This window comes from Lissotriton vulgaris, chromosome 1_1 (assembly GCF_964263255.1).
Source record: "Lissotriton vulgaris chromosome 1_1, aLisVul1.2, whole genome shotgun sequence".
Lineage (NCBI taxonomy): Eukaryota > Metazoa > Chordata > Amphibia > Caudata > Salamandridae > Lissotriton > Lissotriton vulgaris.
In genome coordinates this window covers 843,006,166-843,032,343 of record NC_141685.1, presented here as the reverse complement: position 1 = coordinate 843,032,343, position 26,178 = coordinate 843,006,166, and the positions used below count along the sequence as shown (strand labels likewise).

The 26,178-nt window shown below is 44.4% G+C and overlaps 1 protein-coding gene across 4 annotated transcripts in view; it reads right to left on the bottom strand.

The window, feature by feature from the left end:
• The window catches only part of PTPRC (protein tyrosine phosphatase receptor type C), a 644,370-nt gene that overhangs the window by 220,930 nt on the left and 397,262 nt on the right, over positions 1-26,178 (bottom strand). For all 4 annotated transcript variants that reach the window (XM_086957682.1, XM_086957664.1, XM_086957674.1 and 1 more), the window contains one exon: positions 10,211-10,363. In XM_086957682.1, the coding sequence (XP_086813808.1) occupies positions 10,211-10,363 (153 nt within the window). The remainder of the gene's footprint in view (positions 1-10,210; positions 10,364-26,178) is intronic.

Genomic DNA, 26,178 nt, shown 5'->3' with positions numbered 1-26,178 from the left:
TGAAGAAGGCTCATTGCCGAAATGCATTTTGCTATGCTGTCCATCATTAAACGGCTCCTGCAAAGTTCCCTTGTGTGGCCTCTTCTCCTTTCCTATCTGCGAGGAGTGCGGTTTTATATATATATATATATATATATATATATATATATATATATATATATATATATATATATATATATATATATATATATATATATATGTATGTATGTATGTATATATATATATATATATATATATATATATATATATATATTCACTGAAAAAACCATAGGTTATAGACCATATATAGCTAGGAATTCGCATTTACAAAACCTTATTTTACTCACACAAAACCATTGAAATTCCATTTATAGTTAGTTGCACTAACTATATATCGCGCACCCGCAATCCACTGCTGATGATGTCACATATTACATCATTCATGACATGGTCAGTGACATCACTGATGACATCACTGATGACATCTCAAATGACATCACTGATGACATCTCAAATGACATCACTGATGACATCACTGATGACATCTCATTTGACATTACTGATCACATCACTGATGATATCATTCATGTGATAATACGATGAACCTCTTCAGACTCTAATATAACCTTAGATACAATCAGTGTAAACAGACACTCACAGACTGTCACTCATCCATGGAGTTACTCACACACCTAGTCAGTCATGCAAAGAATCAATCACACCTCCATTTCCTCAACTATACAGTTATACAAACTTTACTTATTCAAACATATACTAACACATATTTACTCTCTTATACAATCCCTGATACAAGTTCACAATGATCCATACAGCCACTCACACATTCACTGGCTCTTATGCACAGTTATTTATATATGTCAACTCTCACATGTACTGTGTTTTACATATATACTTACTTTGACATGTAGCACTGAGATATCCATTCACTCACCAATACACTCATGCACACAGTCAACCGCCCATACAGCTGTTTCCACATGCACTTTTGAAACCATACCTCTAGTGAATCAACTGCTCACACATCTATGCACAGAGTCATACACCTCCCAGCCACCCACACACACACTCAGTCTCCCATACAAATACTTGGGCAACCAATCAATAACCCATATAGTTACTCATATAGCTACTTATCAACACATGCAACAGTTTACAGAACAACAGACATAATGATGCACAAATTAAGACAGTTTAGTCACTAACCCATGCACTCAGTGAGACACATTTAATCACTCACTCATACAGTCAGTCATGCACCTACTAAATCCTTCATCCAGACACTTATACATCCACTCATTCTTCAATATGTAAGACATATTTTAACTTTATAGAAACATACAGTCACTGGATGTTGTCATCAGTGATGTCATCAGTGATGTCATTTGAGATGTCATCAGTGATGTCATCAGTGATGTCACTGACCATGTCATGAATGATGTAATATGTGACATCATCAGCAGTGGATTGCGGGTGCTCGATATATAGTTAGTGCAACTAACTATATATGGAATTTCAATGGTTTTGTGTGAGTAAAATAAGGTTTTGTAAATGCGAATTCCTAGCTATATATGGTCTATAACCTATGGTTTTTTCAGTGAATTTTCAAGGTTTTGTAAATGCTAATTCCTAACTATATATGGTCTATAACCTATGGTTTTTTCAGTGAATATATATATATATATACATACATATATAAACATATATCATCTGTATATCTATATAAATGCAAACATAAATGCATGCATACATATACTTATATGCATACAGATGCATGTTATTTACATGAAAGTTGAAAAAACACTAATAAAAGCAAAGCTAAAAAGCCACCTCATTACAAACAGAATGGCTTTAACTTAACCGAGGGCGAGATCTATTGCATTTTCAATGCTTGTTTACTTTGGTTCCATCAAGAAGGCATTCAGATGTGTCACACATTTGCCATAAATTCTGAATGTTAGCACTCTAGTTGCGCATTAGATCACTGTAGTAAAGCTACTGCTCACCAGGGACGTCTGCTGCTGGTATTCAAAGTGCATGTTTCAGTCTGCATGTCAGAATTTTTTTAATGAAATTGAAGAGGGTTTGAAAAGTCACTCAAAATGTGCCCTAATTTTTCTTTCTGCAGCACTAATCATAATTCATATGGCAAAATATACCCCCTCATTTTGTTCCTTTTTAAATTAAATGTTTTAAGAGTTACCACTTTATTCCAATCAAGATGGCTTCAGGTGTGCCATACCTTTGTAATAAGTAGGACTGTTAGCGCTCTAGTTGTTCTTTAGAACACTCTGGGACATTCTGTCATTGGGCTATACTTGGGCTACATCTGGGTGATATTTGGGCTACATTTGGGCTCTTTTGTCTCTGGTGGCCATTTTGGGAGACTGCATGTCAGAATTTTTTAATGAAATAGAAGAGGATTTGAAAAGTCACTCAAAATGTGCCCTAATTTTTCTTTCTGCAGCACTAATAATACCTTCTATTGCAAAATATACCCCCTCATTTTGTTCCTTTTTAAATTAAATGTTTTAAGAGTTACCACTTTATTCCCATCACGATGGCTCCAGGTGTGCTATACCTTTGTAATAAGTAGGACTGTTAGCGCTCTAGTTGTTATTTAGAACACTCTGGGACATTCTGTCATTGGGCTATACTTGGGCTACATCTGGGTGATATTTGGGCTACATTTGGGCTCTTTTGTCTCTGGTGGCCATTTTGGGAGACTGCATGTCAGAATGTTTTAATGAAATAGAAAAGGATTTGAGAAGTCACTCAAAATGTGCCCTAATTTTTCATTCTGCAGCACTAATCATACTTTCTATGGCAAAATATACCCCCTCATGTTGTTTCTTTTTAAATTAAATGTTTTAAGAGTTACCACTTTATTCCAATCAAGATGGCTTCAGGTGTGCCATACCTTTGTAATAAGTAGGACTGTTAGCGCTCTAGTTGTTCTTTAGAACACTCTGGGACATTCTGTCATTGGGCTATACTTGGGCTACATCTGGGTGATATTTGGGCTACATTTGGGCTCTTTTGTCTCTGCTGGCCATTTTGGGAGACTGCATGTCAGAATGTTTTAATGAAATAGAAAAGGATTTGAGAAGTCACTCAAAATGTGCCCTAATTTTTCATTCTGCAGCACTAATCATACTTTCTATGGCAAAATATACCCCCTCATGTTGTTTCTTTTTAAATTAAATGTTTTAAGAGTTACCACTTTATTCCAATCAAGATGGCTTCAGGTGTGCCATACCTTTGTAATAAGTAGGACTGTTAGCGCTCTAGTTGTTCTTTAGAACACTCTAGGAGGCTGCAGCAGAACGCAAAGGAATCAACTGACAGTCTCTGTCCTTGTTGGATGTACATGTTTTACTGAGAATGTCAGACTTCATTTTCACATGACTGAGAAAGATAATGTGAATTTACAGAAAATATGCTTTCAGTTTAGCTTATAGATCCCCTTCCAAACCACTGTGGGAAAATCATGAGATATTAGTTTTCTTTCAAACAATATTCATGATATCACAGCAGAAGGTTTTTTCACATGGTAAAATCACCTTAGAACCCACCACAATTCCTAAAACGAGTATGGTACCATCAACAAATGATTTATAATGTAACTAAAGTCCTAAAACCCTCTATTAACTACAATGCTTTTTAATGAGGTGCTATCATGTATATTGGTCCCAAGATGGCTGCCAACACTTCTTGGATGAAGTGCTGACAGCCAATCAGATCAGATGTGTGGTTAGGCTCAGCCCAGATATATATATTTTTTTGAACCTAAATTACTCAAATTCCACTGGAGCACATATATTGAGACCTAGCAAAGGCACATCGGGCTAACAGTCCCTACAATTTTGCCAAGTTTCGTGCAAATCCATTCAGCCGTTCGAGCTAAAAGTGAGGCCAACCGCCCTATGGAAATTAACATGGGAAAAACGCGTTTTGGGACCCCCCTTTTTTCTTGGCCCCCCCTTGATGAAACCCCCCCAAATTGTCAGGGGCTGCTCAGAAACAAAATGTTCCATTTTCCTGAAAATTTCAGCCAATTCCGTCCACAAATGCCAAAGTTATTAGACATAGAATTTTCAAAAATCCCATTGAGAAAAAATCCTAACTATATATACCTACTGGCGACCGCCAGTAGGTAATATATATATGTATATATATATATATATATATGTATATATATATATATATATATATATATATATATATATCCATCCAAACAGGATCCTCTTGTAGGAAAACCACCGGACATCGCATTTCACACTGTTTAATGGCAACCTTCAAGCAGCAAAGCTGATCAGACAGTTACTTTTAAAATACAGCCAGACGCGTTTCAAGAGCTGGCGCTCTCTTCTTCAGTGGCATAGATTGCAATGAGCAGCAGCGCCTTCCCAGGTGAGTCTTAATGTTCCCGCCCGGATGGGCGTGGCCAACAGCTCGGCCCTCTGGATAATGTAGTTCATGGGCGCGCTCGCTGCTCAACATACACACAGTATTTCCCAAGTGGGTAAAAGTCACATTGCTGCCAGCCAGCCACCCCGAATTCTTACTGCCATCGTGATGTGAGCAGGCTTCACCCTGCAATGCCGCCTGCTCTTGTCCTTCCATAAAGCAAACACCTTTTTGGAGTCTGATTCGGACCCGCTCAGAAGCGGTGGGTTCTCCTTGCGACCGAGGATCAGCCGCTACAAATCCATCCAAACAGGATCCTCTTGTAGGAAAACCACCGGACATCGCATTTCACACTGTTTAATGGCAACCTTCAAGCAGCAAAGCTGAGCAGACAGTTACTTTTAAAATACAGCCAGACGCGTTTCAAGAGCTGGCGCTCTCTTCTTCAGTGGCATAGATTGCAATGAGCTGCAGCGCCTTCCCAGGTGAGTCTTAATGTTCCCGCCCGGATGGGAGTGGCCAACAGCTCGGCCCTCTGGATAACGTAGTTCATGGGCGCGCTCGCTGCTCAACATACACACAGTATTTCCCAAGTGGGTAAAAGTCACATTGCTGCCAGCCAGCCACCCCGAATTCTTACTGCCATCGTGATGTGAGCAGGCTTCACCCTGCAATGCCGCCTGCTCTTGTCCTTCCATAAAGCAAACACCTTTTTGGAGTCTGATTCGGACCCGCTCAGAAGCGGTGGGTTCTCCTTGCGACCGAGGATCAGCCGCTACAAATCCATCCAAACAGGATCCTCTTGTAGGAAAACCACCGGACATCGCATTTCACACTGTTTAATGGCAACCTTCTGAGCGGGTCCGAATCAGACTCCAAAAAGGTGTTTGCTTTATGGAAGGACAAGAGCAGGCGGCATTGCAGGGTGAAGCCTGCTCACATCACGATGGCAGTAAGAATTCGGGGTGGCTGGCTGGCAGCAATGTGACTTTTACCCACTTGGGAAATACTGTGTGTATGTTGAGCAGCGAGCGCGCCCATGAACTACGTTATCCAGAGGGCCGAGCTGTTGGCCACGCCCATCCGGGCGGGAACATTAAGACTCACCTGGGAAGGCGCTGCTGCTCATTGCAATCTATGCCACTGAAGAAGAGAGCGCTAGCTCTTGAAACGCGTCTGGCTGTATTTTAAAAGTAACTGTCTGCTCAGCTTTGCTGCTTGAAGGTTGCCATTAAACAGTGTGAAATGCGATGTCCGGTAGTTTTCCTACAAGAGGATCCTGTTTGGATGGATATATATATATATATATATATATATATATATATATATATATATATATATATATATATATATATATATATATATATATATATATATATATATATATATATATAACCTACTGGCGGTCGCCAGTAGGTAGTTATAGTTAGGATTTTTTTCAATGCAAAATCTCAAAATTCTATTGTGAATAACTTTGGTGCCGGTCGACGAATCTGCCTGAAAATTTCCTCAAATTAGCCTCGCGGAGCTCCACTCCTTCCCTGAAAGTTTCGGGGGGATTCAGCAAGCGGGAGCCAAGATAAAAGGGGGGTCCCTAAACGTGTTTTCCCCATGTTAATTTCCTTAGGGCGGTCGACCTCACTTTTAGCCCGAACGGCTGAATGGATTTCCACCAAGCTTGGCAAAATTGTAGGGACTGGTAGCCCGATGTGCCTTTGCTATGTCTCAAGATATGTGCTCCAGTGGTTTTTATGAAAATCAACTTTGAAAAAATATATATTGGGCTACATTGGGCTATATATAAGTTAGAGCCCAAATGTAGCCCAATGTAGCCCAATGTAGCCCAATGTAGCCCAAAGATGGCCACCAGAGACAAAAAAAAAACAGATGTAGCCCAAATATCAGCCAGTTGTAGTCCAACTATAGCCCAATGACAGAATGTCCCAGAGTGTTCTACAGAACAACTAGAGCGCTAACAGTCTTACTTATGACAAAAGTATGGCACACCTGAAGTCATCTTGATTGGAATAAAGTGTTAACAGTTAAAACATTTAATTTGCAAAGGAACAAAATGAGGGGGTTCATTTTGCCATAGAAATTATGATTAGTGCTGAAGAAAGAAAAATTAGGGCACATTTTGAGTGACTTCTCAAATCCTCTTATATTTCATTAAAACAATTCTGATATGCAGTCTCCCAAGATGGCCACTAGAGACAAAAGAGGCCAAATGTAGCCCAAATATCAGCCAGATGTAGCCCAACTATAGCCCAATGACAGGATGTCCCAGAGGGTTCTAAAGAACAACTAGAACGCTAACAGTCTTACTTATGACAAAAGTATGGCACACCTGAAGTCATCTTGATTGGAATAAAGTGGTAGCACTTAATACATTTAATTTGAAAAGGAACAAAATGAGGGGTTTCATTTCGCCATAGAATTTTTATATTCACCAAACATAGCAAAGGCACAGCTGCGTACCAGTCCCTACAATTTCGCCAAGTTTGGCGTAATTCCGTACAGCGGTTCGGGCTGTAGACTTGTCAGACCGTTCTATGGAAATTAACATGGGGAAAACACGTTTTGGGACCCCCCTTTTTTCTAAGCCCCACTTCACGAATCCCCCGAAACTTTCAGGGAAGTAGCGGAGCGCAGCGAGACCATTTTAAGGAAAATTACAGACAGATCCCTCAATCGGCGCCAAAGTTATTCCCAATAGAATGTTCGGAATTTCCAATGGTAGGCAATCCTGTCTATATATACCTACTGGCTATCGCCAGTAGGTAATATTAATATATATAAATAAAATTAGTTATAGGTTGGTGGCTGGGTTGATAATGCGCAACACTGCTTATTTTTGTCTTTTCTACCTCAAATCAGTGGCTCTAGGGAACAAGGGAAAAACGGCCACTAGCGTCCCCACGGTTTCTCTGTAAACAGAGAATACAAGCAAATTGATTCTGTACCCGAGCACAATCACACAATATACAGTATATTGTAAAGAAAAAGAAGAAAGTCAAATCCAAGTATTCGTTTTTCAAGATATTCAACAGTCTTTTTTATTTTCTTTTTCTTGTTTTGTCTTCTTCTTCATAATTTCATCATTCCATAGTTCATAGACAGTATATTGTACAACGAGCGTAGCCAGAAAACCAAAGCCAACACGTGTTTCGTCACGGGAACAGTCTCCCAATGACTTCCTCAGGGCAATAAAATCGGTTTTCTCACAATTATTCCAACATCCATCCAGTGTATTATCATTCTTCATAGGGTAATTTAAAATACTCAAATAGGCTCTATAGGTCAAGTTTTCACAGTAGATAAATAAATAGATTATCAATGTGTCGGGAGAGTGCTCCCATCGTCTTTGCTACGAGTGCGTCCGGTGTATTAATATATAGGTATATATATATATATATATATATATATATATATATATATATATATATATATATATATATATATGTGTGTGTATATATATATATATATATATATATATATATATATATATATACACACACATACACACACTCACACAGGTATATATCCATAATAACTCTTCTTTAATCTCACACAAGTCTGGGACAAATGTAAGGTGAGCACCGATTTACCTGGGTACCATTACTTAAAGGTCTCGGATAGACCATATACATGCACTTTATGATATTCAAGTTATTTCCACCTTTAGTTTCTTGAAGCTTTTTGTTTGGGAAGATGACTATATATATACTGCAAAGATTTCTCACTCCTTAAGTTTTTTTTCAACTGAATTAGTTAAAACTATCTAAAAGTAATTGAAGTATAATGTGAAACGCACACCATCTGATTTCTTTTCTTGCATGACATCTATTAGATAGGTTTTAAGTATGGACTTTTATTCATTTTGATTCATTTGTGCTGACTAACAAGGTGACTTGGTGCATCTCAAGTTACAGCACTGCATAAATATTTAGGGTGTAAAATGGAACAAAAAAAGGGCTTGGGGCATAATGTATGCAGATATTTTGCAATTGCAACCCCTACAATTTGCTACATCGATTTTTTGTGGCTGTAAAATAGATTTTTCATTGGAATTAAGCATGTTTTGTGATTTGGAAACCTTTTTCTGACTCACAAAGTGAGTTTTGCGACCCAAACTGAATCACAATTAAGAAGGGTTGTAAAAAGGGTGTTCTTTCCTAACTGCAATTTGTTATGGTATGCGTCAATGATGTGCAACTGCAATTGTGGTCTGAATCCACTGGCCAATTACTTGCACCTCAAGAAGGAGGTGACTGAGGTGGCGTTAGACTCCTTGGCTTAACGCGGCGCTCCGCCACTTCTGAAAGGCAGGGCTGCACCATATTTGCAAGGATATGGTGCAGCCCTGCATTTCCCCCTGCACTGGCGCTAATTTAGTAGTCCAGCGCCAACGCAGGTACCCTTGCACCTTAGGGCAAGGGTGCCGGCGTTGCAGGGGGAAATTGTTTATATGCAGGATAGTGTCCCTTCCTGCACATAAACAATATGAAATAGTGTTTTGTAACTTGTATGTGTGTTTCTTAATACAGCACAAGGAAAAGTTGCAAAGCGTATTTTTTTTTAATGATTGTTTATGTGAGGAAGGGACACCTTCCTGCACATTAACAATCAATGGCCTTTTGATGTTTCTATGTGTGCTGCACAGCGCAACACACATGGAAACAGGACAAAACAAGGAGAAATGAAACATTTCTCCTCGTTGCCCCAGGGTAAGACCAGGTTTGCCCTGGTCTTAATTTTGTCACTGCCCCATATTTACACCGCCCTTGTAAATATGGGGCAGTGTCAAAATCAATAGGTGTTGTGGTGAAAAGTCCACAGCAACACCCATTGCCTCTCCCTTTCACACTAAGTATAGCGTGAAAGGGTGCCTTATTTACAAGGCGAAAAACCACCACTGGGCATGGGCTCCCAACAGCAAGGCCAAGCCACTGACTAATGCCAAACAAAAATAATGCCAATACTGTTCTCCTTACTCTTGTTTTGACTCAGCAACACATATGAATTAAACAATATGCATACTCACAGCTTTTTGTCAGAATTATTCTTTTTTATTTATTCTTTTATTTTAGATTCATTGTCTTGGTTAAATTTCACCAATTTTACATTTCAGAAACACCTATACAAAACATACAAAACATTATTCAAATTTTTTCAAAAAACATTACCCTCTACACATTCATATTCATTCCATACTCACAGTGTCTGCATCACTCAATCATTCTATCTCTCACATACACAACCACCACAGTATTGGCATTATTTTAGTTTGGCATTATTTACAAGGCAGCGTTAAGCCACGTTAAGCTTAGCGCTGCCTTGTAAATAAGGCGAAGCCCCTAAAGCCACCACAACATCAGAACAAGTGACGTGGTGGCGATAGGGGCTTGTAAATATTCCCCTGAGTTTGTATTCCTTAGCTAAGTGGAACATAAAGCAATACTTGTGAGATCGATAGGTCTATGAAGATGTGCACCATTTTTGAAAGAGTATACGGCCTAAATGTCGGTTAGGGATTTAACAAAAGATTATCTTATTGAAAAAGTTTTTTTTAGCCCTATCAGGTCAGAGTCCCTCAAAACATAGGATTCATTTTTTACAAGACAACTCGTCTCAAACCATAAAAAAAGAACAAACGTCATCAATGAAGGCCAGTTAGTAACCTTTGCAATGATGCTTAATGTGTGGGCTGATATATAGCCAATACAAAGGAACCAACTGTGCCTGTAACACATTTAAGTAGTTTGTGTGACCTCAGCACATTTTAATGCATGTTGTAACTTACCTGATGATTTTGTTCTACAGTTTCGTGACTGGCGACCCCCGTTAATGACAGTGTCACTTTTATGTCTTCTCCTTTTGAATGCCCAAACGTCTACAGTGACTTCTTTGTATGCTTCACCAATGTCACAGCTGAAGGTGGTCGTATTTATTTTTTCTAAAAATACAAATACAAGTTTATCCTAAACTGTTAGTGAAGCCAAAAAACCATAGGACTATATTTACTCAATCAGACAGTCTTTCCCCTCTGACGCCTAATATATCCTAAATCCCACATCGACCCTACCCAGGAGCTCTAAAAGGAAGCATTACTGACTCATCAAGTCATGTCAAAGTGTCATTCAGAAACTGAACGCATGCCAGTCTGTTCATTCACATTTGCCAGATCATAGTCTGATTAGTGTTTGGCTGATCGATTTTTAATTTCCATTTTGACAAATTTAGCTATTACAGCATATTGGCGATGGAAAATCTGTCACATGTACAATACGCACCATTAAGAACAGTACAAGGTACATAGATGTGGAGTTAAACACAATGCATCTATACTTACCTGAATAAACTTACCATGACAATGTAGTGGTAGACGATATTCTAGATTCAATATTTTTGTACATTTTTAAGAGAAAATAATAACCATGTTTCTGCCATGGGAGAAGTCACATAGAGGATTTGGGGAGGGGTATTTTATCCCTGTGCCCCGTTTTGGAATTAACTAACATGTGAGAACTGAAAATGTACCTCCTCGAAGGGGGGGTATATCTCAATACCTTAAGAGCACTGTGCTAACATTTTACTGAAAGTCTGCAATCTGTTCTTTGGTAATCAGAGTTAACTTGCAATAAATGCTGGAGGATTAGCCATTCCAGATCAGATTTCTGATCCCCCAACATTTGGATAAGACTAGATATCAATCAATCAATCAATCAATCATGACACTTATAAAGCGCACTACATACCTGTGTGGGTTTCAAGGTGCTGGGGGGCAGGGGGTGCTGCTAGTGATAGAAGAGCCAGGTCTTGAGTCGTCTTCTGAAGGCCAGTAGGTCTTGGGTTTGCCGTAGGTTGGTGGGGAGGGTGTTCCAGGTCTTGGTGGCGAGCTGGGAGAAGGCTCTGCCGCCGCCGGTCGTTCTTCGGATGTGGGGGACTGTGACAAGGGCGAGGCTGGTGGAGCGGAGCTGGCGGGTGGGGGTGTAGAAGTTGAGTCGTCTGTTGAGGTATGCTGGGCCGGTCTTGTGTAATGTGACGTGGCTGCGGCGGGGGAGGTCGAGGATCAGACGTGCCTATGCATTCTGGATGCGTTGCAATCGTCTCAGGAGCTTGGCCGACATTCCTGGGTAGAGGGTGTTTCCGTAGTCCAGCCTGCTGGTGATGAGGGCCTGGGTGACTGTTCTTCTTGTCTTGGTGGGGATCCACTTGAAGATCCTGCGAAGCATTTGGAGGGTGTTGAAGCAAGATGAGGAGACGGCGTTGACCTGCTTAGTCATGGAGAGGGTGGCGTCGAGGATGACCCCTAGGTTGCGTGCGTGGTCGGTGGGTGTCGGGGCTCTTCCTAGTGTTGTCGGCCACCAGGAGTCGTCCCAGGCTGAAGGGGTGGAGCCGAGGATGAGGACCTCCGTCTTGTCCAAGTTCAGCTTCAGTCGGTTCCTCATCCATTCGGCGGTGGAGGTTGGTTTTGGCGGTGTGAGGGTCTTCAGTGAGGGAGATGATCAGCTGGGTGTCGTCGGCGTAGGAGATGATGTTGAGGTCGTGCTGTCGGGCGACATGGGCGAGGGGTGCCATGTAGATGTTGAACAGCGTTGGGCTGACGGAAGAGCCCTGGGGTAAGCCGCAGATGATTTCGGTGGCAGTGGAGCGGAAGGGGGGAGGGGGACGCTCTGAGTTCTGCCGGAGCGAAAGGATGTGGTCCAGTCCAGGGCATTCTCTTGGATCCCGGCGTTGTGTAGGCGTGTTCGTAGTGTGCGGTGGCAGACCGTGTTGAAGGCGGCTGACAGGTCCAGGAGGATGAGGGCTTCTGTTTCTCCATTGTCAAGCAGGGTCCTGATGTCATCAGTGGTGGCGATGAGGGAATTTTCGGTGCTGTGGTTGCTGCGAAACCCGGACTGGGAAGGGTCCAGGGGGCTGTTCTCCTCGAGGAAGCGGGTCAGTTGTTTGTTGACGATTTTCTCGGTGACCTTCGCCGGGAATAGGAGCAGGGACATGGGTCGGAAGTTCTTGAGGTCCTTGGGGTCCGCCTTGGGTTTCTTGAGTAAGGCGTTGATCTCGGCGGGCTTCCAGTTTTCCGGGAAGGTTGCTGTCTCAAAGGAGATGTTGATTACTTTCCGGCGAAGGGGTGCGATGGCTGTGCTGGCTTTGTTGAAGATGTGGTGAGGGCACGGGTCCAATGGTGATCCAGAGTGGATGGTGTTCATGATCTCGCTGGTGTCCTCGTCGTTGATGCTGGTCCAGGAGAGCAGGCGGTTGGTCCAGGTGATGGTGGTGGGGGCAGTGGTTGTCGGCGTGGTCGTGGCGTTGAAGCAGTCCTGGATGTCGGCGATCCCGCGGTGGAAGAAGGTGGCCAGCGAGGCGACCCTTGGCCCTGTCTGCAGGGAGGTCGCCCACCAGGCCGCACAGCCCCACCTGACTGTGCCCGTGTCTCTGCCTGTGTCTGCCCAGCTGCCGCCACTGCTGAGGGAAATCGAGGCCACCTCCAACTGCAGGCTGCCACCTGTGCCTCCTCCCTGGTGGCAAGTGGTAGGCCATAGGTTTGCTTTCCTGCTCTTGACTGCTCTAGACTTGCTTCTGTATTGTACTTGTATTGTGCCCCTTTTGCTTTTTGACAGTCTTTTTTGTATTCTGTGCCTGTATTTATCAGCTTCTGTGACCATCCTTCCCGCATGCCATTGTCTGCCACTCTCCCCGCTGCTGCGTCCCCACACCCCGCTCGCCCTATTGTCGCTCCAGATTTTCATCTGCCTTGTATTTTGTATTGTGCCCCTTTTGCTTCTGTGACCGTCTTTATTGTAGTGTATTTATCTGCTTCTGTGACTGTTTCTCCCCGCTTGCCATTCTCTGCCACTTTTCCCGCCGCTGCGTTCCCTGTGGCCCCGTCCCCCACTCACCCATTCGTCGTTCCCCCCTCCCAGCTGCTCCTCCCTACCTCCTCCCTTTCTTATGGCGGCCGTCGTGGATGTCGGCGATCCCGCGGTGGAAGAAGGTGGCCAGCGAGGCGACCCTTGACCCTGTCTGCAGGGAGGTCGCCCACCAGGCCGCACAGCCCCACCTGACTGTGCCCGTGTCTCTGCCTGTGTCTGCTCAGATGCCGCCACTGCTGAGGGAAATCGAGGTCACCTCCAACTGCAGGCTGCCACCTGTGCCTCCTCCCTGGTGGCAAGTGGTAGGCCATAGGTTTGCTTTCCTGCTCTTGACTGCTCTAGACTTGCTTCTGTATTGTACTTGTATTGTGCCCTTTTTGCTTTTTGACAGTCTTTTTTGTATTCTGTGCCTGTATTTATCAGCTTCTGTGACCATCCTTTCCGCATGCCATTGTCTGCCACTCTCACCGCTGCTGCGTCCCCACACCCCGCTCGCCCTATTGTCGCTCCAGTTTTGCATCTGCCTTGTATTTTGTATTGTGCCCCTTTTGCTTCTGTGACCGTCTTTATTGTAGTGTATTTATCTGCTTCTGTGACTGTTTCTCCCCGCTTGCCATTTCCTGCCACTTTTCCCGCCGCTGCGTCCCCTGTGGCCCCGTCCCCCACTCACCCATTCGTCGTTCCCCCCTCCCAGCTGTTCCTCCCTACCTCCTCCCTTTCTTATGGCGGCCGCGCCGCTGGCTGCGTAGGTGCGCCTAAGGCAAACCCGTCTGCACCCATCCAAGACTGGACCGGGCCCAGCACCAGAACCCCTGGCCCCGCGAACACCACAACGTCTGACTCCGCTACAATACCAGCACCCTCCACGCACTCAACCCAGACGAAAACATACCTGCTACCAGGCCACTCCGAAGCACACCCAAGGACCCTTCACCTGCCGGAACTGCAGCTTCACCAGCATCCAGCCCACCAAACCACCAACCATATAACTCAACTACCTCAGATGCATTCTTCTCAACACCCGCTCCACCCGCAAACACGCTGTCGAACTCTTGGACCTTCTCGACTCTACCTCCCCAGACGTCGCCTTCCTGAAGGAGACCTGGCTGACCTGGCTCCCAACATCGCCATAGCCATCCCGGAAGGCTACAAGATCACCCGCAGGAACCGCCCCAATGGCGTGGGAGGATGTATCGCCAACGTCCACAGGAACACCATCAGAGTCTCGACCAACACCGACGACACCCTCAGCACCGCCAAACACATGCACTTCCAGATCCACACCGACCCAAACACCACCCTCAGAGGAACCCTTGTCTACAGACCCCGACCACAGTTCAGTGATTGCATAGCCAACTTCATCAGCACACACGCCCTCTCCTCCACGCACTACATCCTCCTCTGGGACCTGAATTTCCACCTGGAGAACAACAACAACACCAACTCCACCACCCTGATCGCCAACCTCGCCAACCTCGCCAACCTCGGACTCAGACAGCTCGTGACATCACCAACCCTCGCCGCCGGCCACACGCGCAACCCCATCTTCACCGCAAGCCCCCACGTCTCTTTCAACCACACCACAGAACCCCACTGGACCGACCACCACTGCATCCACTTCACCTTCAGGAAGGCCACCACGCACCACTCCACCACCCTGATCGCCAACCTCGCCAACCTCGCCAACCTCGGACTCAGACAGCTTGTGACATCACCAACCATCGCTGCCGGCCACACGCGCAACCCCATCTTCACCGCAAGCCCCCACGTCTCCTTCAACCACACCACAGAACCCCACTGGACCGACCACCACTGCATCCACTTCACCTTCAGGAAGGCCACCACGCACCACCGCACCGAACAGATGCCTCGATGCTGCTGGAGCAAGGTCACAGAAGACCAGCTAATCAACACACTCGCCCAGAGTCCACCCGCCGACTCCACCGACCCCGACACCACCGCCCGCAACCTCAGACAATGGATCAATGACTGCATCAACACCCTCGCCCCGCTCAAGACACCCTCCAACAGCCAAACCAACAAGAAAGCCACCTGGTTCACCGTAGACCTCCAGGCCTCAAAACAAACATGCCGAAAACTGGAGAAGAACTGGCTTCACGAACGAACACCAGACAGCTACGCAGCCCACAAGAACGCCACCTGCAGACACCATTAACTCATCAGAGCCGCCAAGTGGGGCCTCATTCAAAGACCGCCTGGACAACAATGAATACAACAGCAAAGAGCTCTTCAACATCGTGAAGGAACTCTCCAACCCCAGCTCCAACACCCATGACATCCCGCCTTCGCAAAACCTGTGCGACTCGTTGGCCACTTTCTTCTACCGCAAGATCGCCGACATCCACGACAGCTTCAACGCCACGACCGCCCCGACAACCACCGCCCACATGCCCACCACCTGCACCAACCACCTTCTTCTTAATTAGGTTAGCCGTGTTGTCAGTTTACAGTACTTTTGGAAATGCTGGACAGTACTTTGTTTTGATTGTTAGCTGATGTCTTATGTACCCTCCAAAAGCAAAGCACAATGCATCAGGCACGGCCGGCACAGGCCAGTGCCGTAGGGTGGCGGGCCGGGCAAGGTAAGTGGTTCTATTACTTTTTTAATTTCATTTTACCTAACCTGTCATCTGTCGACTTCCCCACCCACCTTGGCCTGCCCCACCACTCTTAACTGTGCCGGCTGCACCTGCCATGCATTACACATTAAATATGAATTCAAAGAACATACTAAGGGGTCATTAGGATGGCGGATGGACCTGCGTCCATCCGCCACCCCTGAGGTAGAGGGACCGTCCGCATGGGCAGCGGCGGTCCCTCCATGCAAATTAGGATGTGACCGCCACCCTGGCGGTCACATCCTGTATCCTTAACATTGCGGCGGGTGCTGCTTCAAGCGGCGCCCGCCGCAATGTTAAAAATACATGCGCGGTGCCTGCCGCTTTGTGCATGCAAATGCAGGGGGGTACCATAGGTACCCCCCATGTGCACCCCCACCCCCCTTCACCCTGGGGGCCCGCAAGGGCCTCCCAGAAGCAAAGGTCCACATGCTTTTCCACAGCGGAAAAATCGCTGCGGAAAAGCATGTCTACACATGCTTCCTAATTTGGCTGACGGTGTCTTGCAGACACCGCCACCAAATATCCCTCCAAAACCCGCGGCTGGTCACACCGCAATCCCACTGCCATCCTAATCTGGCGGTGTGTGTTTTATGTGGCCGCGGCGGTAAATCCGTCAATTATGCATGACATCTGAAAGATGACATAGTAAAAACTTCTGTGAGTATAAACTGATGAGGAGCTGAGCTCCATCCATGTATTGGGGCTGATTACGATGGCAGTTGTGGGAACAGGACCATAGGACAGGTAGTCGGCAGTCTCCCCAGCCAAATTACAATCCAACTGCAGTCTAGGCAGTCAGAAACATGCCTTTTGCCATTAAGGATTGTGCCCCGGCCCGGAAAGGGATTGTAGCACAAGCCCCAGTTTCAAAAGGCATGTTTACAAACCTGGGTCAGCCAATGCAGATAAGCCTGGTGGAGCAGTGGGGTGGGGTGGGAGGGAGGTCGACAGATGACTGAGTAGGGAAAATTTAATAAATAAATACATCCTATTCCATCATCTGTTCACTTCCCAGCCCCCCTGCCCTGGCCCCCAACCCCAACATGCTTACCTGCACCGGCCGCAACTAATAAAAACATCCCTGAACCGTGTGTCAGGCTCCATCCCTATTGCAGAGGCTACGATCCAACCGATGGTCAAACGGGTTCCTTGCGCCCGTCGGGAACGTTGGTTGGTCCTTCTGACCGATGCGGTCTGACCGACTGCATCATAATGTGGCAGTCAGACCGCTCAGCTCGTTGTCTGGGGGACCCCCACCAACATCCTAATCAGCCCCCTAGTTTTGAGGGACGCTGGCTGAAAACTAAGGCAGGCAGGTGTCTGAATAAAGGCACAGGACTGCTGACAAATTGTAATTGCAATTGTAAGCATACTTATAGAGCGCAGCTGTCACCCAAAGGGTATCCTGGCGCTTCGACCATAAACATTACCTACAGATGTTAACACTACGCTGCTCTCAGGAAGAGGTAGCTTTTGAGATCCTTTTTAAAAGACAAGAGATCCTGCTTGCTCCTCAGAGACATCGGTAAGGTATTCCATAGTTTGGCGGCCGTAAAGCTGAATGAGCGGCCGCCCATCCTCACCCTTTTTATCCTGGGGACTGTGACCAGGAATGCCGAAGAGGATCTCAAAGGTCTGGCGGTAGAGTACCAGGAGAATAGATCTTGCAACATCACTGGACCCAGCCCGTGCAGAGCTCTGAAAACCAGACAGGAGGATTTGAAGCAGATCCGTTTTTGAACAGGAAGCCAATGAAGACCCGAAAGCGCAAGAGAGGACGATTTTTTTGTCATCACATCTTTTTAATAATTTCAGTCTAGAGGAACACAATGCAGTGCAAATCACTGCATTGTGTTACTCTGCCCCAGAGAGGCGGTGCAAAGGTGTTGCGTAGGTGTGCCCATGCATCCAGCATGGATTTTGGTGCATTGCCAGATTTACCGTTATGCTAGACCTAGGAATGCAGAAAAATACTACACCTCCCTAAGTAAGGAGTAACGAGGAGAAATGTCTTTATTTCTCCCCGTTATTTCCTCTTTCTGTGTATGCTGCATTCTGCAGCACACATAGGAAGAGGAAAATGACTCAGATGATTGATTTTGTGCAGGAAGATGTCCCTTCCTGCACATAAACAATCCTGTTTACAACGCAGGCACCCTTTCACCATGGTGCAAGGGTGCCTTCGTTGGTGCTGGCACCACATTGTGCGCCAGCGCAGGGAAAAGAGCGAAATGCGCTGTATAATGTTAAATACGGGGCACTCCTGCCTTTTCCCTATCACTCAGCGCGGTGACTTGCTGCTCTGCGTGATTTTTTATAATATCCATCTAGGTTTTCAAAGTAACATCTTAGGGAACCACACAATTCTTAAGTAGTGGCTGTCTCTCTCAGATCCCCTACGTCGAGGACATGATGTCTAATGACGTGAATATGCTAATTGTAATAGACATGCAACTCTCAGTGTGTCTCCTGAGATGTCCTAACAAATCAAAGGTGCAAGAAGAGGTGGTTGGGTGCTGCCATCCAATGGATAAAAAGTACAAATGTATTTTATTGCTGCAAGCACCCTGCTAAAGCAAATCTCAGCCAGGTCCATTCTTCAGACTGGCGAGCACCATCCTGCTTCGATGGTTAATGAAAGTAAGCGCCTGGAATGAATGTCTGACATAATATCGACAGACAGAATATCGAAATACAAAAATATCGGCACAAAAATATCGACATCAAAAATATCGGAGTCATATCTTCATAAAGGTAAGTACAAAAATATTGAAAAAATAATATCGTAGTACAAAAATATCGAAATTAAAAATATCGTTTTTTTAAATGTATTAATAATAATGTAAAAACAATTTTAAAATACATATAATTTTACAAATATTAAATAAAAATATTAAAACAAAATTAAAACTAATACATATACATTTAAAATAAATAAAACACTTAATAATTTAATGTAATTTTTTTTAATTTCATTTAATTGATTTAATGTAATTTTTTTTATTTTTACCCTGTACGCCTGTACCCCAAAAACCCAAAACTGACCCTGAACCCTAAAAATATCCCTGTACCCCAAAAACCCAAAACTGACCCTGATCCCTAAAAATATCTCTGTACCCCAAAAACCCAAAACTGACCCTGAACCCTAAAAATACCCCTTTACCCGAAAACTGAAAACTGACCCTGAACCCTAAAAATACCCCTTTACCCAAGAACTGAAAACTGACCCTGAACCCTAAAAATACCCCTTTACCCAAAAACTGAAAACTGACCCTGAACCCTAAAAATACCCCTTTACCCAAAAACTGAAAACTGACCCTGAACCCTAAAAATACCCCTTTACCCAAGAACTGAAAACTGACCCTGAACCCTAAAAATACCCCTGACCCTGAACCCTAAAAATACCCCTTTACCCAAGAACTGAAAACTGACCCTGAACCCTAAAAATACCCCTTTACCCAAAAACTGAAAACTGACCCTGAACCCTAAAAATACTCCTTTACCCAAAATTAATTAATATTATTTAATTACCAATTAATTATTAATTAACAATAACAATAAAGTAAATTTATTAGCACATTAGCTGTAATTAATTTAATTTAATAATTAATATTATTTTTCCCAATTAATTATTAAGAATGACAAAAAATTATATATGAAAAAAATTACTATAATTAATGTAATTAACTAATTAATATTAATTAATTACCAACTAATTAATAATTAAAAATATGTACAAAATTATATTAATTAATTAACTAATTAATATAAATTAATTACTAAATAATTATTAATTAGAATATGTACAAACATATATTAATTAATTAATTATTATTAAATTACTTCCCACCCTATTCCCCTATAAATCCATAACCCGCTACAGAACATATTTATCAATTAATCAATTAATTAAAATTAATTAAAAATTAATTCTCAATTAATTAATTAATAATTCCTACTAATTAATAATTAATTTAACATAATTAAATTACTTCCCACCCTATTCCCCTATAAACCCACAACCCGCTACAGTAGTAAAAGACAATATTTAATTAAATTACATTAAAAATAAATAATAAAACATAATAAATACAATATAATATACACTAAATTTATTTAAAAATTGATATTAGTAACATCGAAGTTATTTATTTCGATATTATTGACATCGATATTTAAAACTTCGATATTACTGATATCATACTAATATCGATATTAAGACTGTCGATATTACTTACCTTCGATATTTTGTCCCATCGATATTTAAACTTCGATATAATTGTATATCGAAATTTAAAACTCGATATTTTGTCTGTGTACCGCCTGGAATAATGTGAAGAATTTGAAAAAGATGAGAATTTTGCAAGTAAGTCAAGAGATGCCATTTTTTATGTGTACAGTGCTGAAATGTTAATTGTTTTAAGCTAATAAAAACCATCCCAATATTACCATACACATAAGATAAACATATAAAATTGGGCTGGTAAGTTGTTTGTTGCCTTAAAAGTTGCAATAACAAATGCTTGTTAATATTCAACGCTGTGGCAGACCCAGGTGTTCTAAAAGCGTAAAGTACAAATATAGATATATTTCCTCGCATCAATTAGTATAAAATGTTTGTCACTAAAATCACAGCGGAAAAAATAAAGTGCTATAAACACATATCATTTGATTAAGTGAATGAACTGGGTTCTTGGTTAATAGAGTGCCACAGTGACACTCAGACATCCTTGTTTTATGCTTTTTCCAGGGAGACCTAGCAATGTTTATGTAGTTTGCAGTGCAATGTCAGAAATGCCCGCAGTTTGCAATTGATCTTTTAGGAGTACTGAAAACTGAAGTAGAGTTTCATGTAAAACCACTTGAAGGAGCACATTCTACTGAGGTGCTTCAGAGCCAACAGAAGCTCCCATCTGTCTTCCTGAGGGTAGAGCCATATCACTCCTGCCATATCCTTCTAGAATTACATTATTTACCCTCACCCCAACAAAGAGCCTATTCCCTTCCTCGTACTTTGAGTCCATGTCACCCTCCACCCCCACCTCCCTCGAGGCGCTCAGCGGCATAGCTATCTTTGTGCAGCATATGCAGTGATCCAAGGCCAGAAATGACAAAGGGGCCAAGTCAACCCTGATTATTGCTGTGTTTTGCCACACAATCAGCTATCAGGAGTAAGCATGGGCGGAAAATCCGTCCTGCTCGCGGATATCGCAGATTTTCGGTAAATTCTCAATCCACGAGATTCGTGAATTTCCCGCAAAATCCACGAACGGAAATCCGCGAACGGGGATTGGGTCAAAAGTTCAAGCTGACTTTTGTAACTCTTTTAGAATGGTGCCAACAAGCTGCCAGAGCCATTCTAAAATAGTTACAAAAGTCAGCTTCAAAAGGAAGCTCTAATAGATAAAGTAAAGCAGGTGCTGCTCAAATTCAGTTACACAATCATTAATCACCCCCAAACTTGGGGTGATTAATGATTGTGTAACTTAATTTGACCTTCAACTGGAGCACCTGATTTACTTTATCTATTAGTGCTTCCTGTTGAATCTATTTCTAGCTATTTTAGAATGGCGCTGGCAGCTTGCCGGCGCCATTCTAAGTGGGGCTGAGGGCAGAAGGGCACAAAAGTGGGACAGAGGGCAGAAGGGGACAAAAAAATGTGTGGGGCAGAGGGCAGAAGGGCACAAAAACAAGTGGTACAGAGGGCAGATGGGCATAAAAAACAAGAGGGTGGCAGTGATGAAGCAGGCAAAAAAAAAAACCCCGGGAAATTGCAAAGCGCCTGGCGAACACCCGCGAACACGCAAAGCGCCTCGCGAACACCCGCGAACACGCAAAAATAAAAAAATCTGCGAATTCGCAAATTTTGCGGATTGCCAATTCGCAAATCCGCAAATTTGCGAATTGCCAATTCGCAAAATTTGCCCATGCTTAATCAGGAGCCCATTTTACTAGCCCATACAAGGGCCCATGGCACACCTGCAACGCCACTGCTTGTGATGAATAGCATCTGTTATCACGCATCCCAGAACTACGTGTGGCTTAACAACGCAGTCAATGCCACAACTGTGTCATTACCACGAGTTCCATTGCAACACACGTCATTGCAACGACTTGCTTTAGGGAAGCGCTGGACTTTGGAATAATTTAAATTACTATTCCAACTCCAGTCTGTATATCAGTAGGGAAGGTGTTGGACTTAAAATCCAACACCAGTCCAACACAGCGTTCCCTAAAGCAAGTTGTTGTAATAACTTGCGTTGTAGTGGAACTCGTGATAGCGTCAAAGTCGTGGTACTGACTGCGTTGTAAAGGCACTACGATGTAATGCCTACGGTGTCATAGATGTTTCCCCTTGTGCCTCTTTCCTTTTCCTCTCCATCATTTTACCACTTTCTCTCAAGATACCACAGTCTATCGTCTCACTTCTCATGACAACATATGATGCCTATCAAGGCAATATCCGATTTCTTTCAGAAGTAAACATTTTTCAGCTGTATATTGTTTCTTCTCGATGAGTCCATTGAGTCTAGTTAGATGTACAAGATATATTTCGAAGTGTATAACATGACAATTTTCGACACAGGTGACAATTCTCCCATTCCCTGTAGAAGTGAATGATCAAATTCAACGCTATGAATCAGGGTTTAAATGCTGAAAATGGGCTGTCTGTGGTTCTGGGAATATCAGTGAGTAAAGAAATAATAGAATTCAGTTAAAGTGTTTTGAAAATAAAAATATATTTGCATAATTTAGTTAATATAGGCTTTAGTGTTTATATTTAGTCATTTGAATCAATAATTAAATATTTAAGAACTGCTCTAGTATACCCAGGCCTTCCCAGACGTCATATTGCCGGGGGTTTAGGATGTTGTGCTTGTTAGCCCATTCCCTAATTATGTTGAAAACTGCTCCCCCAATTATTTTGATCATAGAGTCAATAAGAGATAAAGGTCCGTAGCAACTTACGTCGGACGCAGGAGAAACCGGACAGGGCCTCTCTTTTTCAGAACGCTATTTCCGCATGCAAGCTGGATTGGTTTAGGTTTAAATGCCCTTTCTTGGAAAACAGGGGTCTTGCCAGAGAAGGCTATGAAACAAGCAAATCATCACTGAGCCAATACTCTGCTGTACAGACCACTGCTGGCGTTCAGCCATATTTGCTGAAAGTTTCAGGCCGCTGGGAAATGGCCCTATTAATAGGATTTTGAATGGGCACTTTTTGTCATGTACTATGTTTTCCCCTAGTGCAATAAAGCAGCTTCGGTGTCTATGTCTGTCCTTATAATTGTGGGGCATAGTGTCTCTGACCAGGCTATTTTGCATTTCACCTTTTTTGCGAAAAGAATGTACTTTGCATTAGTAGGTTTTCAATCAATCAATCAAAGACATTTATAGAGCGCACTACTTACCCGTAGGGTCTCAAGGCGCTGGGGGGAGGGGGGTGCCGTTACTGCTCGAACAGCCAGGTCTTCAGCTTCTTCCTGAAGGAGAGGTGGTCTTGGGTCAGGCGCAGGTCGGTCGGGAGGGAGTTCCAGGTCTTGGCGGCCAGGTAGGAGAAGGACCTTCCTCCTGTTGTCGCTCTTCGGATGCGGGGGACGGCGGCGAGGGCGTGGTTGGCTGATCGGAGGTGGCGTTTGGGAGTGTAGAAGTTGATTCGGTTGTTGAGGTAGCTCGGGCCTTGGTCATGTAGGGCTTTGTGTGCGTGGGTGAGGAGGCGGAAGGTGATTCTTTTGTTGACGGGGAGCCAATGCAGGTCTCTCAGATGTACGGAGATGTGGCTGGTTCGTGGGATGTCGAGGATGAGTCTGGCTGAGGCATTCTGGATCCGCTGGAGTCTCTTCTGGAGCTTGGCGGTGGTACCGGCATAGAGGGCGTTGCCGTAGTCCAGTCGGCTGGTGACGAGGGCCTGGGTGACGGTCTTCCTGGTCTCGGTGGGGATCCACCAGAAGATCTTCCGTAGCATGCGTAGGATGTTGAAGCATGCCGAGGAGACGTTGTTGACTTGCCTGGTCATGGAGAGGGAGGAGTCCAGGATGAAGCCCAGGTTGCGTGCGTGGTCTGTCGGTTTGGGTGCGGTGCCCAGGGCTGGAGGCCACCAGGAGTCGTCCCAGGCGGAGGGGGAAGAGCCCAGGATGAGGACCTCCGTCTTGTCTGAGTTCAGTTTCAGGCGGCTGGTCGTCATCCACTCGGCGACCTCTTTCATCCCTTCGTGCAGGTTGGCTCTGGCGGCGGCGGGGTCGTTGGTCAGGGAGAGGATCAGCTGGGTGTCGTCGGCGTAGGAGATTATGTTCAGGTTGTGTTGGCGTGCGATGGCCGCGAGGGGGCTCATGTAGACGTTGAAGAGGGTGGGGCTCAGCGAGGATCCTTGAGGGACGCCGCAGATGACTTCGGTGGCCTCTGACTTGTACGGTGGTAGGCGGACTCTCTGTGTTCTTCCGTCGAGGAAGGAGATGATCCATTCCAGCGCCTTCTCCTGGATTCCGACGTTGCTGAGGCGCTGTACTAGGGTGCGGTGGCAGACAGTGTCGAATGCCGCGGAGAGGTCTAGGAGGATGAGGGCCGCGGTTTCTCCGTTGTCCATCAGGGCTCGGATGTCATCGGTGGCGGCGATGAGGGCGGTCTCGGTGCTGTGGTTGGCTCGGAAGCCAGACTGTGAGGGGTCGAGGGATCCATTCGTCTCAAGGAAGGCGGCCAGCTGCTTGTTGACGGTCTTCTCGATGACTTTGGCTGGAAACGGGAGGAGCGAGATGGGGCGGTAATTCTTGAGTTCGGTGGGGTCCGCTGTGGGTTTCTTGAGTAGAGCGCTGAGTTCGGCGTGCTTCCAGCTCTCAGGGAAGGTGGCGGTGTCGAAGGAGGTGTTGATGATGTCTCGCAGGTGGGGTGCGATGACAGCGTCGGCCCTGTTGAAGACGTGGTGAGGGCAGGGGTCGGTCGGGGATCCGGAGTGGACGGAGTTCATCGTGCGGATGGTGTCTTCGGTGCTGATCGGGGTCCAGGCACGGAGGGTGGTGGTGGGGGGTGGTGGTACGGTCGTGGTGTGCGTTGGTTGGTTGTTGAAGCTGTTGTGTATGTCCGCGATCTTGTTGTGGAAGTATGAGGCGAGGGAGTTGCAGAGGTCTTGCGATGGGGTGATGTCGTTGTTTCCTGCGCTGGGGTTGGATAGCTCTTTCACGATGTTGAAGAGTTCCTTGCAGTTGTGTGCGTTGTTGTCCAGCCGGTTCTTGAATGCAGTTTTCTTGGCGGCGCAGATCAGCTGGTGGTGCTTCCGGGTGGCAAGCTTGAAGGTGGTCATGTTGTCCGGTGTTGGTTCCCTTCTCCAGACTTTCTCGAGGGCTCGGCAGTTCTTCTTGGAGCTCTTGAGTTCGTCGGTGAACCATGGGGCTTTCTTGCTGCCGGGTCTGCTGGGCGGGGTCCTCAGCGGGGCGAGCTCGTCCGCGCAGTTGCTGATCCACTTCGGTTTTCAATCTCACCGTTAAACAATAATAATTTCACTAAATGTAACCCTGCACTACCTTTTTTTTTGCTTCTGCTAAAGGATGATATTGTCTGCTTAATGGTTGGATGACTTTTAAAATCTATTGTATGCTGTCACAATTCTATGCTTTTTCATTACTTTGCTTGCTCTGCACATTGTGTGATATTATTAATAATCGAAATAATGTTTTTATGGAATGGAATTGAATCAAGAATTATAGGATTAATGCTGATAAATTGATTATCCCTCTCGGAAATGTATTAAACTTGTATGGGATTGATGGTATGGTTTTAGAGCGCTTCAAATATTACCTAGCTCTACCCTACCAGATGATTGAAATCAGTAACTCAATTATTAATTTACTTGTTTAGGTTATTAAGCACAACTCTCAGCGTTATGTTGTTAGCCCGTGTTAACCCAGTCCTCATCATCACAAATTATGCACCTGGTGGATTACAATATGTTTTATTATGCGCTATCATGCCTTTCTGAAATATGCCTGTGCTGCAGAAAGACTGAAACTAAATAAATATAGACACATACATTAGATACACGTAGAGTGCAGGAAATAAAAGTGACTTTCAAATTCTCGAACCGTAAGCTAATTCCTTAACGAGTATATGACTGCCATCTAGTGGATGTGAAAAAAATGTTTTGTTGTGGAATTTACCCTCGTTTTTTTCTCGAAAGGTGCATGATAATGGGGACGACATAAACTGTTTTTAACAGCGCCTGCTTGCAGAAACTAAGGCAGTTATTGTCTGTTTAATATGTGTAA